Below are 20367 nucleotides of genomic sequence, written 5' to 3'. Positions count from 1 at the left end.
CCTTGAACAACTTGAAAAAATAATTTTCCCGTTGGTAAACCAGACGGAGCATGGCCATGTTGGACACGAAACCAAGACACTCCATAAAACATTCGTCACACCAATAAAAAATCTCTATCTGAACATTTTTGATATCATATCTGTCTGTCTAACAATGACAGCTCCAACATCCACAACAGAGAGATCTTTAAGCGCAATGAAAAGAATTATAACCTGTTGGAGAACCACAATGAGAACAAAACGTCTATTGACGCCATCACAAAACTTTCATCTGTTAAGGAAAGAAAGTTGAACTTTTTGTTGTAAATAAATCACGTTGGAACACTAATAATTATTTCCAATACTTTTATTTATGGAATTGAAACAAACATCTTACCAGTGTCGGAATATGAGGATGGTACACGTGCATTTATAGAAAAAGGCCGAAAAAGGTTAAAATCTAAGCCAAACTTGTCAAGAGAGAGTTTGTCCTGGATCCTATAAAAAGTCTATAACAAATTAAATTCATTTTTCAAATAGGGATGTTAGAAGAATTGAAAAGTAAAAAAACATGTTCATATATTCAATTGATTGTTTTATCCAACTGGTTGTACATTTAAAAGAGTGCCTTGCGAACAGATATTACATGACTTTGCACAGCGGGTTTTAACTATAGGCACATCACATGTGTTGCTGGCGACAAGTATGGTGCAGTTCATTTTGTCTTCGCAAGGAGGTCCTATAAAAATAAATAAATAAGAGTCTTGTATAGTAATCATTGAGGTGCAAAACGGATGCGAGTTATGATAAAGTGTAAACAAGAAAAAGTTTACTTGATGAACTGATACATAGGCTTTATTTGGAAAATTTGCATTTTTAAAAACTAATACTTCAAGTAAAATAACAAAAAGACCGAATAAACAGATAACAAAACCAAAAGCTGGTTTGTTTCAGGCATATCCTTGTGTAGGAAAGGGTGGATTACATCTGTACACTTCTAATCCAGAGGTATTTTAAATACCAAAGAGTATATGCTTGAGATACAAAAACGTTGCAATATCCTATGTGAATAAGAACATTGTTTACATTGTTGCGATAATAAAATGTCTACCTTGCTCTTGAAAAAAAATATTACGATACGTTACATAATTACATGCTTGCGCAGCGCTTGTCTAGATTAACCTTTATGAGGAACTTCCCTAGCCAAATGTTTGAAAGCTAGCCAAATCCATCTAAGGTCAATTTTGCCTGAGGAAATTGAGTTTGAATATAATTTCAAAATTTATAAACAGGCAATTTTATATATGGTTTGTTATAGATCATGTCAGTACCAAAGTTCTAACTACTAAACTGATGATACCCTCCGGGACTTACAGAGGTATTGCAAGGTGCAATTTGTATTGTCTGCACTTATATAAAAACAATCCTGTAATATTGCATGTCCTTCCAGACATATATATAATGTTTAAGTTAATTTAAGCAAGTGACATTGAATCAATCCTTTTTAATCATTTTGCAGAAATTATCCGTTTTACCTTCATGACAAAACCATATTGCTATTCCACAGACAAAACCCTATATGTCAAATTTAAGGGTTTATCATTTTATTGGTGATACTAAACTTAGTTAAATTTCAAGACGAAACGCGAGTCTGGTGTATAAAATTGTAATCCTTGGAGCTATTATTAGTTATTAGTTATTCTTTGGCAAATAATAATTGGCGTTACAAATATTCTTATTTGATATGCTTGCATATTATGCGAATTAGTAAAAATATCATTATCGGAATTACGACAAAATGTAAAAATTACAGATAAGACTATTTAGATATCTAAGATATATCACTAGTAAGTTGAGCTACAGACATATCCGATTAGGGACTTTCCGTTTTGTATTTTCCTCGGAGTTCGGTATTTTTGTGATTTTACTTTTCATCGTATCAGCCAATAAATGTGCGGTTGTTACCGTAAAATTTGAAGTATTTTTTATTTCCCTTGTTGTGACGCATTACTCTGTTAGTGCAGATTTTGTGTGTGATGCACGTCTTTACTAATGAAATCCGTATAGTTTTTGAACATGCATATGTAACCAAAATAATTTGGCAGGTTAATGCTGTAAATTAAGGTACAGTTATTTCAATCAAGACATCATTAAAATGAAAAAAGTTCAAAAAGAAGCAACTACAATTTTTCCTGGCTTCCTACAGTTTACAAATTCTGAAATGAACACCAGCATACAATGTTACCGTAACGTAGCCCACATAGCTTTACTCCTTGAGTCGAGAGGTGTTATTACGTGTTTCCAACAATTGATAATTTTCAAAACTGGTAAAGTATTTTGGCACTATGTTTAAATGGAGCTTACCTGTAGTTAGAGTCGGAGTGAAACCAGCTGAAATTAAAATATAAATGACGAAATATAGTTGAGATTTTTTAATTTTTTTATTTAAGAGCACTTATGAGGAAACATTATTGATTTACTAAAAATCAATTTACCAATCGGATAAAACCATAAACAGATGGATAGATACTCAATATCCTTTATTTTTCTATTCTATACAAAAACAAATGTTAAGTAAAGCTTTAATGAATGTATTCACAATTTTAAGCACTTCAAAGGTCAAAAAGTCTGAAAAGACCAGTTTTTGTCTGAATTTGCATGAATTTTTACTCGACATTGTTTATTCTAAATATTCTAAACATAGTATGATTTGTCTAATTAGGTTCTTGTTTTATCTTGACAAGCGTCTTGACAGTAGGCACATTGTCTAAATATTTCTTGTATACTTCCTGTATTATCTGATAAGAGTCTGGATTAGTTTCGACCAATTCTTGACTGTCTTAAATTTGTCTCAATGAGTCTTTACATATTCTTGACATTCTTAATAATGTCTGAATATCTCTTGAGACACTCTGACATTCTAAATAATGTCTGAATATGACTTGACAAATTCCTTACATTTTGTAATCTATTATTCATGTGTTTCTTTGTCTAATTCGTTCTCCTATTTATTTGTATTGTAGTCCAGTAATAGTATGTTTTCATTTTAATGTTATATTTAACATTGCCATTAAAGTGCGATGTTTGGCATGCCACAAAACCAGTTTCAACCCACCATATTTTTCTTTAAAAAATGTCCTGTACCACGTCAGAAAATTGCCTTGTTATATCATAGGTCGTTTCTGTGTGTGTATCATTTTTACGTTGTGTTTCCGTTGTGTCGTTTGTTTTCTCTTATATTTGAGTGTGAATTCACATTACTATAAGATGTGTAACGATACTTTTCTATCCCAAATTCATGTATTTGGTTTTGATGTTATATTTGTTATTCTCATCGGATTTTGTCTAATGCTGAGTTCGTTTCTGTGTGTGTTAAATTTTCACCCTTTCCCGTTAACACCGGTACAGCTAACCGGTGAAGTCAATTTCAAGAATTTTTTGGGCATTTAGACTTGTTCCATCGCCATTTGCTGACGTACAGATGTGGTTAATGGATCAAATTAATCCTCAGATAACCAGCAATGCGATTTAAGGTGCATCAAACCTCTATCATTATTAGTTAATAAACAAGTCGCCCCTTACTGTTGTGTATTTTTTCTGTAAACACTATTTATTTTTCTTTGAATTTTGAGGAATATTCTCAAAAAGAAGGGCAAAGAAAACTGCTCTTTTAAGATGATTTATGACTTTTCTCAATAATTGTGCAGTGAATTTTTGAAGAATATTATTAAACTAATAGTTCTAACTTGTACTTGTAATTTTTAGTGTAGCAGCGCAATCACAAGCTTGAAATGCGCTAAAAATCCGAAGTCATTTCTTAAAGATATTATGAGAAAAGAGACAAAAAACACTAAAATATTCTAATTTTTTTGGCAAAGTTGAAATAGATGTAACAAAACATGGTTCATAAGTGTTTCGGTATGATAAAGTTGAAAACGCTTTTGTTTGAATAAAGGAACATGTATATTTCAATGAAAAAATGACATTTTAAAGAATGGATTCCTCCCAGATTTGCGTAAAAATCATGCATTTGGCAACAAAAAATTCTAATCTGAACACATAATTCCAAAAAGAAAACAAAGTAGGTGAGAATCTTTATATTATTGTTTTTCTTAAATTTCTTCTGTAGTAGTAGAATTAAGTACTTAAATTTCAATATACCCATTACAATGTCAGTGGCGCAGGGGTACGATGATCTATTCCAAGGCGCTCAGATTGAGAGTTAGAATCTAACTGCCGGAGATGGAAAATAATTTCCTATATTAAATGTAACTTAACTTAACTTTACTTTCAATTTCAAAAAGGAAACCTACGAATTTTGTTAACAAGAATGTGTGTGCCAAGTTACTACCCCCTTTTACCCTCTTTGCTCCATGGGGCTCGGTCAAGGGTGTCCCAGATCAAGCTAGCATTGGTAATTCAATGAATTTTCCCTTGTAAAACAAAGTTTAGGTTGCTGATTGATTGAAAACGAATTAGACAAATAACTAGGGTCCAATTTTGAAATCGGACAAAAATGGCGTCTAAAATCAGTTACTTTGAATGTAACGGACATCTATATTTCAAGGCGTATAGCACGTTATGCGTCTATTTTTACCACTATGATAACTTATATTGCTTCAACAGACTCTATGCATTGTGTTTCCACCAAAACCTGACCCTATTAGCCCACCAATATGTCTCTGCATGAATTTCTGCCCAAGGATTTCGTATTTTTTCACCTTTTCTCAAACAGTCACGTGACCAAAAATTGACGAATTATCTTGAAACTTAATTTTTTGAAATACTTTTACCAATTATCTTTCATTTGAGCCCTACATAACATGTGTATGACCATTGATGCGAATGCAGTGTTCATTTAAACTTCGATAATGTCTTTTCGATAAGTAAAGGTCAAGTATGCATGAAAGGGAAATGGTTAATGTTGTGTCGATGTTCTCCTCTTATATTTAATGCGTTTCCCTCAGTTTTAGTTTGTAATCCGATTTTGTTTTTTGTCCATAAAAAGTAAAATCACAAAAATACTGAACTCAGAGGAAAATCAATTGGGAAAGTCCATAATCACATGGCAAAATAAAAAAACAAAACGCATCAAAAACGAATGGACAAGAACTGTCATATTCCTGACTTGGTACAGGCATTTTCAAATGTAGAAAATGGTGGATTAAACCTGGTTCTATAGCGCTAACCCTCTCACTTTAATAACAGTCTCATCAAATTCCACTACATTTACATGATGCGTTAAATAAACAGTCACAATTAATAAAATAGTCAAAATATGGGTACATCAGTCATCATCGTATAACAATTTTAAAAGGAACAATTTAACAGGACACAAAAACATCTACTATGTACGAACACATGGAATGATTTGAGTGTCTGACGTCAGAAAAATTATATACGTCACATAAATTTGTCGTTCAATGTGCATACAAACAATTTTAAAATTTACATAGGCAATGTACGCATACAGGGTTAAAAAATCAAAAGTATGTAAGAATAAATCAATTTACGAGTTTTGAACAGCTGTATAAAACTGTTGCCTTTATTTAAAGCTGTTTGAATATATCTCGACACATTCTTGGCAGTCTTAAATATGTCTTGACACTATCTCAACAGTATACATTTCGACTGAAATATGTACATACTCATTCTGCACTGTTTATGACTATCTATTTATGTTATATACACTTTTTTTTATGCTAAACAAGACTTTGCAAAATCAAGATTAATTGTGTACAGTAAGACACCCTTTGGGTGCAACTAAGTGGGAATAACCCGAATAACCCCCATGTAGTTAAATTTTGATTTATTTTTATTGAACGTTTAATTAATTGTTTTCACTTGGAATATATGTCAAAGTTAACGACAAACAGCATTTAGATTTTTGCTGTTCGCAAAACTACCAGTCAAAGGAGAAGGTCCGGTAAGGGCCGATTTTTGCCTCAACTTTCAATTTCATCTGATGAAATATTTTAGACACTTTTTAAACACTTAAATGTCTACTTCAATTGATTTAATTAGTTTTTGTGAACGATTCTAACTGATTAAGTCATTAAAAACGCTCCGATTCAAGCTTAAATATGAAAAATCTATCAAATTTGCCAAAAATCGTCACTTTTTAGAAGGTTTTTGTCAAAAATGAAAGTGGCCGCATCCGTGTTCCTCCTCAACCTTTATTAAAGTATTATCGTCAAATACAACTTACATTTCAATATTATGAATGAACACGAATGCGGCCACTTTCGTTTTAGACAGAAACCGTCTAAAATTTAACTAAAATGCTAATTTTGTGACGATTTCAGTAATTTAGCATGACGTTATGATGCTAGTACTAGATATATGTGCATTGTATTGTCAAAAACAGCACATATCTATGTAGCAGAATCATTCTACTTTCCAATAATTAGTTTCATGATGACATTATCACAATTTTGTAAAACTGCTATATTTTGGGGCCAAAAAGGGTCTCACTGAACCTACTCCTTTGCTTTACTAAAATAGGTGACTTGAGACAGTTTTGAAATGTGACTATTGGATCCCACAATTAATCGTTTGCGTTTTTGTGGCTAATAAGGGGGCGGCCTTTCATTTAGGTCAAATACTTTGTTCCCATGTTGATTTAAGAACATCATTCATTATTTTAGAACCAAACAAATTTATTATTCAAAATTGAGTGTTAAATTTCATATATGTTTTTTTTATCAAAACTAAATATTTGTGATAACTCCTTCCTAAACATTTTTTTTTTAGATCTAATCTATGCATGAAATTGAGAAAGGAAATGGTGAATGTGTCAAAGCGACAACAACCCGACCACAAAGTTGTTGAGGTCCATTTCATAAGACCAATGAATTCTATAGAACATAAAGCATTGGGAAGTTTTTCAATTTGATTTTATGTTAAAATACTTAATTTCATAATTCTAATGATGATTTTCATTTCCATCTATCAACAATCTTTTTTTTAAGTGTAGTCGCATGGTCGGTCAACTGATAAGATGCATGACTGATTACAGGTAAAGCAGTATATTTTCATATGACAGTTGCGTGTACTTAGGGGTGTGGAATACCTTAATTTTATGGGGAACACCCTGTCAACGTGTAGTACTTAATACATATTCCAACAGATGACATTACATTAGGATACCATCATACTTTGCTATTTATAAAAACCACATTTTGGAACAATAATTATTTACCATAATAACACTGAATATTTTGAATGTAGAATGAAATATGGCTACAGTCTTATTGGTTTTAATTATTTAGTGATTATTAATACGATTAAGGAATCAATATTTGTAATTATTTTAAAACTCACATTTTAATTGTTTTTTGTCAACTTACCCACAGTTGTATTGTTAATACTTTAGATTTCATAGCCGTATGTGTATTTGTAAACATATTTATATACCAAATTTTTTCAATTAGTTCACATGCCCAACTTTTATTTTTGTTGTATCAAGTGTAACTTGACACAGCAGTATATTATATAAAGAGATATAAAGATAAAAGTTATATCATGCATATGGGTCATGATTTGTAAAATTCCGAATTGTCAAGATTCAAGACACAATTCAAAATGTGCAGAATATGTCAAGCCATACTGAGAAAAAATAAGAATGTCGAAAATATGTCGATAAATTTCAAGACAGTATTCGAATGTCAAGAATTTGTAAAGAAAATTTAAGACAAAACTCAGAATGTCGAGAATATGTCGAGTAAATTCAATAAAAATTTAATATAAATGAGAATTTTGTCAAGAAATTTTTTTAGTTTTTAAAGATTGACTTTGAATAAAATTGAGAAAGGAAATGTTGAATGTGTCAAAGCGACAACAACCCGACCATAGTGCAGACAACAGCCGAAGGCACATATATTTTCTTATAAATAAGAAAGGTATATTTTAATCAACATATTAAACATTATTTAAAACAATCACGGCAAGTGTTAGTTTTTTGGACAAATAGTTAAATTGATGACAATTTATTAAAATATAAATATTGTTCGAGTAGAAATTTATCTTTTAATAACATAATTACATTTTTTGTTTCAATTACTTGTTTGCTACAACAGATTTAATTTGTCAAAAATACTCATCATAGATACTAGGATTGAAAATATATATAAACTATTTACGCCAGACGCGCGAAGCTCCTCTTGATGTTCTCTGTTACATTTAACTAATTGATCAGAGCACTAAATAATATTAAAGTAACATAAAATACCGACTAAAATTCAAAACGGACTGGCGCACCCAAAACCACAAAACATCAAAGGAGTAAATTCAGTAAGACCTCTTTTTGGCCCCAAAATATAGCTGTTTTACAAAATCATGAAAATGTAATCTTTTAGCTATTTACTAGACAGTTGAATGCTTCTGCTACATAAAAATGCGCTGTTTTTGACAAAACAATGCACATATATCGGGTACTAACATCATTAAGTCATGCAAAATTACTGAAATCTTCACAATTTTAGCATTTTAGTTTTTTAAACGGTTTCCGTCTTAAATGAAAGTGACCGCATTCGTGTTCATTCATAATATTGAAATGTAAGTTGTTATTAATAATAATACATAGCATATATAAAGATTGAGAATGTACACGGATGCCGCCACTTTCATTTTTGACAAAAAAACCATCTGAAAAGTGACTGTTTTTTGGTCATATTTGATAGATTTTTGATATTTCAGCTTGAATTGGAGCTTTTTAAATGACTAAATTAGTTAAAATCTTTAACACAAACTAATTGAATCAATTAAAATAGACACTTACGTGTAAATAAAAGATGAACCTGAAATTTGAGGCCAAAATTGGCCCTTACCGGACGTACTCCTTTAACGAATGGAAAACAACTGTCATAATCCTGACTTGGTACAGGTTTTTTTGTTTGTAGAAAACTGTGGCTTATATAGCAAGCTTAATCTTCCGTTCGTATGACAATTGAATAAATTTTAATTATATTGACGACAGTATGGGAGCAAAACAAACAGACATCATAGGTCAAACTGTCAACAATGTGGTTTCTGTTTCTGTGTGTGCTAGATTTTAGTGTTATGTCGTTGTTCTCCTCTTATATTAAATGCGTTTCCCTCGGTTTTAGTTTGTTGCCCCGATTTTGTTTTTTGTCCATGGATTTATGAGTTTTGAACAGCGGTATACTACTGTTGCCTTTGTTTATAGCAGTCAACATTGAGTTATAATCTAAATCCCTTTAAATACACAACTACGTGAACCATAATAACAGAGACAAACCAAATTGTAAGTAGATTTTCTATAGAGAAAACACATATCTTAAAATGAAAGACAATAATACAAAAATACACACGAATGTTATATTCATACAACATTAAATAATTTGAACAATTTTGATTTTTCATGCTTTCACCCCTGCCTGATTCTAAACCAAATTTAGAAATCCGAACGTATTGATCGCTTGATGTCCACCTAAATAAATGATAAATCGTCTAAAAAAATAACATTTCAATGATTTTTTGCTATCTTATTTTAACACATTTATGGGCGAAAAATCCTAAAAGGACTCATTATTCAAAAATAAAACTGAGATGATCATGGCTTCAAAAAACCAAGACCAACAGACCAAATGGAAAATATACATACCTAAATATTCAGCGCAATAGTTACATGTAAAAGGACATGTCTGAATAGCGTATCTCTTTGTATCAGGTAGTGCATTTGGATTGCACAATAAGTTTTTGTAGGAAACTTGTAAACATCTATGATCATGATCTACACATGGAGGTAAACTGGTAGAACCTTTAAAAAACAAAACACTAACACTAACACTATTGTGAAAAATTTACAAGTTTTGAAATACCTATACTCGTTATAAGTGATTCATAGAATAAAAAGTTCATGATCAATTAAGAATTTGTTGACTTGAATAATGCAAAATTTACACTGATATTAAAATAATCGATAATTGAAGAGGCATCACACAACATGGTTAAATATAGGTAATGGTACGATTTCTAAACATAGATCTTTTATAATAATAATCAACCAAATTGATTTCATTATTTTTCTATAACACTTAAAAGGAATTCAAAGGTAGTTTATTTCTACCAGCTGACATCAGAGACCTTACTCATTGTTATGATGCATGTAAAAAATGCTGATGGTTTCAACAGTTCTGTTATTTTAAATATGAAAAAAAAATGAATTTTATATTTTATGTTAACTTGACTACTATTTGGGGTTGAAGCACTTAATTTCCGTCAGAAATGTGTAGGGTCCTTGTGCTCAATGTTGATTCATCCGTATGTGTATATGTTATTTGTATTATCGTCGTTCTTGTTGTTTATGTATGTTTTATTGAAATAAAGGTATTTTTATTCACTGCATTACCAAGCAATATACCGTTGTTTGTATGTAGTTTAGGTATTCAATACAGTGATGGAAGATCCAGTTCTTTACCTTTGGTCGAAATTCCAAAGGAAGATAAAACAGAACAACGATTGCATCAGGATCTTATTAATTTATCAAGTAGTTTAGATAATGTTATTAACACACCAAAGACGATGTTGTTTGGGGCTTTATCTGCAGGGACAACCACATATTTTCATGCAGGTAGAACTAGTGTTTTGCAACATTTTCGTCTTGTAGCATGAGTATTAATAGACCCATTCAGTTTCTGATTTGTATGTTCGACCTCATAGCCTTAATCCGTTCGAAAAGAGTATCTACGTCTTTTTTCTCGTTTTAAACCCACTTCCTATCACAATCCTTGACTGAATCCATCAGTAATTTGAAGATGTGTTTCCAATTGATGGATTTAAGCTCACGATGTTTCGGGCCTTTCTGATATAAATGTTATTCAAATATACACAAGATTGTATTTAGCCAAATGTTTCTGCCTGAATATAGAAAAAAGCTATGGTTTGATTGCCAATGAGACACTCTTCAAAAGAGATCAAGTGAATCAGAAGGTAACAAATAATGTCATCGTACGGCCTTCAACAATGAGTACAGCCCATACAGCACGATTGGTGGTTTTCAATACAATCCAATCTGTTTTCTTTGCAATCTATATTCTTTCAATGAAATCTTCGTTCAATAAACAGTCTCATAAAAGCATAATGCGCCTTTGAGTGAGCAGTCTTGTAATTTTGTAGGTTAAGTTTGCTTTTAGAAAATTAAATAAAAAATTTGGAATATCACGAATGAAGGTGTTGCTGGACTATATGTAACTTATATAAAATGTTTGTATAATCAAGACTTACCCGTCAATGCTGACTTAGTAGGTGCTAGGCCGTTACCTGAAACACAGAATCTAACAAATTATACTTGTGTTCAACTGACATTTTGAAACTTTCAAATGAATAACTTAAAAACAGTTAAACAACATAACAGATCTTAATTGACCCTATATCATAATTACATACAAGCCGTTAATAAAAAAAATGTATGAATAAATAAACCAAAAGATATCATACTTTATAATTAAAACTGCATATTTTGACAGAACACATTTTAAAGAAATATTAAATTGAGAAAGGAAATGGGGAATGTGTCAAAGCGACAGCACACCGACATAGAGCAGACAACAGCTGAATGTTTATTACATAACATATATATTCTAAACATCATTATATAAATTAAATACAATGCATAACAATAAACATTTCTATAAATTAAAATGTTACAACAATCATTTGAGAACACATAACATCAATATTTTGTACAATTACGTGTTGTAGATTATTTAAAAGTCTGAGTGATAGTTCCCGTAGGTTCAACAAAAAATCTATTAAGCTTCACTATATATCGGTCAATAACAATAATTACATACTGGTAAGATACATGTATGTTATTCGGGCCCAGAATGGTGTAGTTGGGAACGGTAGGTGGGATAGCTGATTAATATATATATATGATACACGTGTAGGTAAGTGTGTCAATCTCATAACGAGGCCATCAAAACACATACCTCCTCTTGCAGTAAACAGTAAAGATTGACGGGGGTTTCTTAACTCTTAGATAGAAGATACATGTATTTTATATAAACTAAAGTTCAATAAAACAATTTTTCTTTTATACCTAGCACATTTTAATTGAAAATGTTTATTATATAACATATATATTCCGAACATCAGTATACAAATTAAATACAATGCACAACAATAAACATGTCTATAAATTAAGATGTTACATTATTGGGTTTCTTGGAGCTACTCATTCATTGAAAAATTTAACCTTTTTAAATACTTAACCATGATAGGGAGATTCCTGCAGACACTTAACTGTAATAACTCAGAAATGTCACCTGGGCCAATCCCGGAACGGCTGAGCTACTTGACCAGAGAAATTACTGTCCTTGCAGGAATTGACCCAATCATCTAATATATTATTGAATTGGGGTAGTATAATTCCCCTTGAATTATAAAGGCCAAAAGAATTAATTCATAATGATGAATGAGCGAAAGCCCCCAAGAAATGATGAAAAGAGCTTTTTAGAGCTCACATTCCTTGTTATTATGTATATTAGCAAATCTTCTTCAAATCAAGATACTTTATTATACTGTACTAAGAGAACAAACGACCTTGACTGATTCTAGAAGAGTTTAAAAAGATATATAAATATTACTTATGCTCAACAAAGCCAAAGTTTCTGACATAAACGTGTTCTCGAATCTCCATGCTGTTCTTTTCTTCCTGCTGCAGTAGTGTAGTTTACTCCAGTTGTGATCTATACAATGGAAGATTGCCAAAGGTGTTGTTGGATTAGTGTTTATCGTGCTTGGAAGGACTTGCATAATTCTAAATATGTTGTTGCAAAAACAAGATCCCGAACAACTGGATTGACAGCTGTCTTCTGTTGATTACCGAATGAAGACCTCTAGATGTAAAATATTGTCATTGGGGTCGCTGTTGTTATAATTTGTTAAAGTTTGGCGAAAGGTTTTCACCAACGGTAGTGTTCTGCAAAAACAATTTCGTATGTATCCTATGTATACTATCACTGACTTCCAGAGCCTGTGCCTCACTTTGGAGCTGCAGGGTTAAATCTTCTTTCTTTCCCTTTATCTTCTTTCTTCGGGTCGAACGAATCCTATAGCGTTAAACTCGCGGACTTAAGAAAAGGGCGAACTTGTAATGATTGTTATTTCTTTTTTAAATTGTTTGTCAAAACAGTTGCTCATTATTCAGAGCTGTAGATTTAAACCTTACACTACTAGTCTATTAAATTGCCTTCTATCTCCGTACTTATTATTATTTACATTGTGCGGTGGGATAATGCACTCGTCTCTTGTAATGTAACTTCTAACAAGCTGTCATGCCTACCGCTTATGTCCTCGACACTCGAAGGTTTTAAAATTAAAGCCAATAAGCTTTATTCTCCTGGCGTTAATTGTAAAATTGATTTTCAATGATCTTAGCTTTGCACGAAGTCTAGTTTAAATTCCGTTTCAAAAGTTCTGGATCATATGAAAAAGGTTTTTGTTTACGGCGTTATCGATGAAAATGAGATAATCAATACTCAATCAAATAAACAATATCAAATCAATATTTCAAAGAAACTTAGATCCATTTCAATAAATTGTTAACATTGGGATATTAATAAGATTTCGAATATGGTTCGAAAACAGTGAAGTTTATATAATTAGTTGATTCGCATATATATGATACATGTGTAGGTTAGTATGTCAATTTTATAACGAGGCCATCAAAACACCTCCAGCAGTAAATAATGTAAAGATACATTGACATAACTCTTAGATAGAAGATACATGTATTGTGTATAAACTATTAATAATCTAATTTCCTAATATCGTACATTTGACCAATGCTAGACGATTACATTGTATTGAAATGTCAAGATGTATGCATGGAACAATAAAGTCATTTCTACTTATATAGTACAGCTTAAAAATAGTAATATTTTTTTATCATTTTAAATGTTGATGGAAATTCTCGTTTAGTTTGAATAAACTGTTAACACGCAGATATATCTCTCATTCTTATTATTTTGAAAGTAAAATGCAATTATTGAAATTATTATAGCAATATTTTTACACGTTAGTAATGCAAATTATTCAAGTTAATGAACCATGACTGAAGGTACAGAGCCAAACAATCTTCATGGGAATGATATTTTTATATACTCATTCAAATGCATACCAAATGCCATTTGATCTACCAAAAGGGGTTCCCCATAGTCCGAACTTATCAGAAACTCGCACATGTAAACTAAGAATCATTTATAGTCAATAGTACATGGCTGAGAATGTTTGAACAAATAATTTTCAATAGAAATGAAAGTTGTATTGCTTATACAACTGAAACCAATAACATTAACCACAAGATGTTCCTAATTCACCGACCTAATCACAAACTTAATTAGACATGTAATCTAATCGATAGTTTAAAAGTCAATAGACTATGACTGAGAATGCGGGACCAAAACAAAATCATTGGTAATGAGATGTGTCAATTTCAAAACCAAATAGCATTGACCTTCCCGATAAACTGAACTCATCATAAACTTGAAATTATTGACGCAACTACTACCACCAACGCTTAAAAACCTATTACTATGTTTCAGTTTGACGAGGCGAGAAGAATAGTATCATTTTACTAGATCTCAAAATGCTTTCATAATATTTGAATAGCACATCAGAACATAATAACGACGTAGAGAATATGGTTAAGAAATATTTGATTGTGAAGTGGAAAAAGGGCTGAATTATCACGGTGGGTATGGTTGTCCTGCGAGAGAACGTACTGTGCTGGTGATTCGGTCCTGACGGGTGCTGGTGATCAATGAAAAAATGTAAACAAAGAAGAAAATGATGATTTTTGAGGTTTTCACTCATAAAAAATGGAAGAAAACAGTTGAGATTTTTCAATTTTGTTTCTTATGGGTTCACATATAAACCATTGAAAAGTTGACGCTCTAAACTGTTTCAGCAAGCGTAACACAAAAATGCTCATTTTCAGAAAATCTCGAACTGAAAAAATAAAACAAAAATGTTCATAGAGTCCGCTTTCTATACCGCAATCCACACGACAAAAGTATTTAGTTAAAAAACATTGCAATTTATTAAAATTTAGCATTTTCTCAATTTAATCATGTCCTGATACTGTGCTGGTGGGTCCTGTCATTGTGCTGGTGGGTCCTGATACGGTGCTGGTGATTTTGGATAAGAGGTTGGTCATATTTGAAACAAATGTTACAAAATCAATAAAATTGGGCAGATAAGTGTTGTCAATAGGATCTATGACTCCTATTTTAGCTCTTGTGCATCCATTTGGCTGTTTAATATGTGTTTTCAAATGATCGTAACTTGTATAACATAATTACATAAAAGGGCAACATCTTTCGTCCAATATCACAGAACAATATATAGTATCTAAAATAAGAATAGTTTTATTAAGATATTAAATGCCCCTTGCATTGATGCTTCAACAATGATCAAAGCCCATGCCGCATAGACATGTTTGTCAGTGCTCCGCATACCCCGTCCCACTTCCACCTAACCAAGCCTCCTCATTTCCTCCTTCATTGCCGGTTACAGTGGTGTACCAACACAAAAATGTATCACATTAAATAATAACACAAAGACACACAGTATTGAACGACGAATGCTCGCAGGTACTGAAAGCTAGTTCAAAGCCGTATTTTCAACTAATAGATAAACCCCTGTTCTCATATACAAAAATCTCAATCGTGTCGATTAAAAAAGTCTCAAAACTTAAGTTCACATTTTAATGTTTGATGAACCAGAACTTTAAAAGTGTGCAGTGAATCTTGTGCTCACAACAGTTATTGTCATAATTATGTTTACATAAGACTTATAAAGGAATTAAGAAGGTACCAAGAAATGTTTTACAGTTCAATTTAATGATCATGAATGGAAAGCGAATGGTCACTGTGAGGGTCAAAATCTTAAATTGCTTATAAATGTTGCTGGACCCAGTTTCGTTATCTGATCTGAATGTTCTGAAATGTGCATGGTAGATAGACATTTTGATTTTTTTTACTCGGAAAGTTTTGCCCTACTTGCTTGAACTTTTTGTATTAAAGCCGATTTCAAAGGGAATTTCTTTGGTTATATTGCTTGATAAACAGAAAAGTCTTTGTTAGGTATTGTAAACTACCCTACTTCGAAAGGAGGGTACGGTTTAGCTAACAAGCAAGCTAACCAAAGATATTATGTTTGCCTACATACTTAATGGAATCGGCTGTAACTAAAAACTCGAATACATTTTAACGGACAGTGGTCATGTTTGTTGATGAATATTGTTTTTCCTAGATTCACTCTTGAAAAATCATTTGGTAACATTTGGTCAAGTAATTTCAGAAAAGATCTTTTTGTAATTGCGGACGCCAAGACAATACATGAACCTCACACGACCCCTCGACAAAGGTGAGCTTATGTATGATCTGATAACGTTTCAGGTTGATAACCATTTGAAATTAAGCTAGTTTGTGTGTGTGTAGATTTGTATTGTTTTAAACTGTTATGACCTTTTAAAGTTAAATGTAGGTGTTAAATCTGAGAATTTCTTTTTTAAACTTATATACTTGTTTTAAACTCAATTGGTAGTATGAAGCTATTGATTGATTGATTGTTGGTTGCTTAACGTCCAGTGGCAAATATTTCATGCAAATTCAGGACAAGAACAAGTTCACAATAAATACAATAGGTAGGTCTTGTCATACAAGAGGCCAATGGTCGTGGAATTTTGGACTTCCACTGGAAAATGAGGATGTTTTCAGTCAGTTTAATTGAAGTCTGGAGCTGGCATGTCATTTAACTGCTAGTAGTCTGTTGTTATTTATGTATTATTGTCATTTTGTTTATTTTCTTTGGTTACATCTTCTGACATCAGACTCGGACTTCTCTTGAACTGAATTTTAATGTGCGTATTGTTATGCGTTTACTTTTCTACATTGGTTAGAGGTATGGGGGAGGGGGGAGATCTCACAAACATGTTTAACCCCGCCGCATTTTTGCGCCTGTCCCAAGTCAGAAGCCTCTGGCCTTTGTTAGTCTTGTATTATTTTAATTTTAGTTTCTCGTGTACAATTTGGAAATTAGTATGGCGTTCATTATCACTGGACTAGTATGTATTTGTTTATGGGCCAGCTGAAGGACGCCTCCGGGTGCGGGAATTTCTCGCTACATTGAAGACCTGTTGGTGACCTTCTGCTGTTGTTTTTTATTTGGTCGGGTTGTTGTCTCTTTGGCACATTCCCTATTTCCATTCTCAATTTTATGTATTGGATATGAACAGAAAGTTTGCCTTGCAGCAGGCCACCTACGGACCCCTCAAAGAGTTTTATTTTAGTTTAAACATATTTATTTATAGTGGATTGGGAAACAAGTTTTGCAACTTATATTAATCCCTTTCCACTTCCGACGGACTATCATCGTTTCTTTAAGACCATACTCGCAAATGGTGTCAAGGGAGAGCCGAAAATCAAGTTCCTGAAATTTTCATCCCGCACGGGAATCGAACCAGGAACCTTTGTGTTAGTAGTCCGATGCACTACCACTACACCACGGCTCTCTCAAAGAGTTGGTGCAAGGGTTCTTAACGTGCAAAGAGTGTGGCACTCTCTTTACACGAGACATCGGATTTAACGTCCCCATTCTGACCGGATGCGACTGCGAACTTGATAGATCCCGCACAGCCAAACGGACGCCCCACTTCGGCAAGAGTTTTACTGCCGGTCGGGAGAAGACTAAGTGACTATATTTCTATTTCCCAGTAACCCTTGGGGAATTTTGAAATGCACAATTAACAAAGCAAACGTTAGTTTCAAATACTTTTAAATAGACTTTTAAGGATAATGTACCCTTGCGTTGATCCCATGCTGAACATAACAAAAATCTCTGTACAAAGGTCTGTGAATTTTCTACAAAAATAGTGATTTTATTTTCACCAAATTCTCTTTTTCTACCAGTTACACTAGTAATTTGGGGCCCTTTATAGCTTGTTGTTCGGTGTGAGCCAAGGCTCCGTGTTGAAGGCCGTACTTTAACCTATAATGGTTTACTTTTTAAATTGTTATTTGGATGGAGAGTTGTCTCATTGGCACTCACACCACATCTTCCTATATATATATAAATAATAATGATTTGCAAGAAGTTTCCCCTTGACATATACAAAATTATGTCTCTATTATTCATTGTCTGCAGCTGTTTTGATACTTTTGCAGTTTGCACATTTCGTAATTGACATGCCACAGAAGGGGTCATAAACCATACCCGAAAAGATAAAATATTGATCTTAGTACTTTATTTGCATCTCTGAACCCCCACCCCGGTTTGTTTTTAGGAGGGTGTCTAAAAATGGTCGATTACAGACAGCCGAGTACGCATTTTACTTTTCAGGCGTGTTTACGTTGATTGTTACTGTCCTGAATACTACCCTTTCATAAAATAGTGATTTTTTTAGTGTTCTATCGAACTTTTGAAGAAAAAAAACTGATAACCATTCAGACAAAAAAGTTATGTTGAAAAAATCTTACAGATACAGCAAGTGATTCTTAACAGCTATAAGATACATTTTTCTTTTAAAATACAAACTTTTTCATCTTATGGGAAACTATTCCAAGCTTAAAACTTTCACTGTATGTAACCTTGCTCTTACTTATCCCCATCCCCCAAATAAAACCCAAACAAACAAACCCGCAATACTATTTTCATTCTTATAGTCAGCACTCAATTGTTCACAAAAAATGTGTTTTAAGCTGCTAAAGACATATGATTCAAAAGATCAGAAAGTCCTTTGTTCTATATTTTTGCTCTCCATTTTTATGCAAAAACTTTTACATTTTTATTTAATGGGTTATTGTTGAAGGTATTACGATGACGTATGGTTATTAACACATACTTCCTTTGGTGTCTTATGGAAATTTGTTCATTGACAACAAACATACCACATCATCTACTTTATATAAGTATTGTATAAATTACAACGTATTTTGGTGATCTTGCAAAATGATCGTAATCCCGAAAATCGTTTTCTTATCTTAAAAGGGGGCAAGAAGGGTTCCATTAACAGGCCAATAAATAAGATTAGAGTTAATTTAAAAAAAAAAAAAAAAGGTATTTTTTCTTGCATAATAACAGCACACGGATTCACAACAATGTCAATTTCAAGAAACCAGGCAACAGTTAATTAGTAAATAACAGTACATCATCAATGATCTTGAATATATGCCACTTTTAACTAAAACATAAAGGCACAGAACCAGGACATAGGAGCACAGAACCAGGACCGTTTTTCTTATCACCAGCACCGCGTCAGGACAATTCCGTTTAACGAATTTGCACGACTTTTGCAATATAATATTGTTGTAATATACTTTGCATGGTACTTATGACGCATCAGAGAAAAATTAAGCAACAAAACAGTCGTTTTATTGCCGTTCTGATACAATGTAAACAAACCCACCAGCACAGAATCAGGACCCACCAGCACCCGTCAGGACCAAATCACCAGCACAGTACGTTCTCTCGCAGGACAACCATACCCACCGTGATTATGGTTTTGTGAAGATTTTTCTAAATTAGCATTTTTTGCCAGGAAATATTTTTGCTAGACAGGTTGTTATAAATATGGTTATAAAAATTATAACTCGGCGATCTTCAACTTTGTAGTTGTTATGGCTTTCAAACGGTTTACATCTGAACATAGTTTTGTTTGGACGTAGTGCGCGTTTGGCGTGTGAAAATACTTTTTAACCTGTTACCTTTTGATGGCTACTATTCGTTTGTTTCTCTGTCCTATATTTTCTCCTATTTATCTGTTTATTTATTGTAAACCTGTCGTATGATGTTGTCATTTTAATGTTATAATCAACATTGCCATTTAAGCGAGAGGTTTTTACCGTTTTTTCATAAAATGCCTAGTATCAAGTCAGTAAAATGGCCATTGTTACATTATAGGTACCAGTCTTGTATTACAACTCCAGTTTCCGGTGCATTTCAAAACATGGAGGGAAACAAAATAGTGCATTTTTTTCTAATTTATTCTGTTTGATTGTAGGTTTATGCTGAATTGAAACATATATAGACTTTAAAAAAAAACTTGTATCTTTTGGGGATATCAATCCAGAAAAGTGGAAGGATATCATGTTTACTGGAAGTGGTGCGGCCTAGTAAAAATAGCAAACAGAAAGTAGAAAACAAATGTTTTGACTTCAGGATTGCGTTACTTTTTGTTTTTCGTGGTAAGACCCCCTTTTTTACGATTAAATCTCAATTTCACATTAGTACATACATGATATGAACTGGAATTTTTTTTCTATGTAGCATTTTTTATTTTTTTATTTTCAAAGATCAGCTGTTTTGCATGTAAGCCTATGGAGAAGTCAATTACAAGACTGCAACCTATAGTTAATTTCT

The 20367-nt window shown here is 32.5% G+C and overlaps 1 protein-coding gene across 1 annotated transcript; it reads right to left on the bottom strand.

Moving 5' to 3' along the window:
• Positions 1–400: 400 nt before the first annotated feature.
• Positions 401–12759, bottom strand: LOC134705769 (uncharacterized). The gene is made up of 5 exons (XM_063564487.1): positions 12591–12759; positions 11227–11262; positions 9605–9760; positions 2344–2370; positions 401–718 (listed from the first exon to the last, which is right to left on the bottom strand). The coding sequence occupies exons 1-5, from the start codon at positions 12757–12759 to the stop codon at positions 576–578; spliced, it is 531 nt and encodes a 176-aa protein (XP_063420557.1). The 3' UTR covers positions 401–575.
• Positions 12760–20367: the final 7608 nt, after the last annotated feature.

This window comes from Mytilus trossulus, chromosome 2, assembly GCF_036588685.1.
Source record: "Mytilus trossulus isolate FHL-02 chromosome 2, PNRI_Mtr1.1.1.hap1, whole genome shotgun sequence".
In the NCBI taxonomy this organism is placed as follows: domain Eukaryota; kingdom Metazoa; phylum Mollusca; class Bivalvia; order Mytilida; family Mytilidae; genus Mytilus; species Mytilus trossulus.
The sequence above is the reverse complement of the archived record's forward strand: the minus strand, read 5'-3'. Positions and strand labels throughout refer to the sequence as shown.

Bases quoted from the DNA above. Each gene is read 5' to 3' on its own strand.
- LOC134705769 (XM_063564487.1), bottom strand. From the start codon at position 12,759: ATGCAAGTCCTTCCAAGCACGATAAACACTAATCCAACAACACCTTTG. The intron at 11,263-12,590 runs GTAATATTTATA...TCTGTGTTTCAG, and splicing joins TTTGGCTTTGTTGAGCATAA to GTAACGGCCTAGCACCTACT. The intron at 719-2,343 runs GTAAGCTCCATT...TTATTTTTATAG, and splicing joins CACTCCGACTCTAACTACAG to GACCTCCTTGCGAAGACAAA.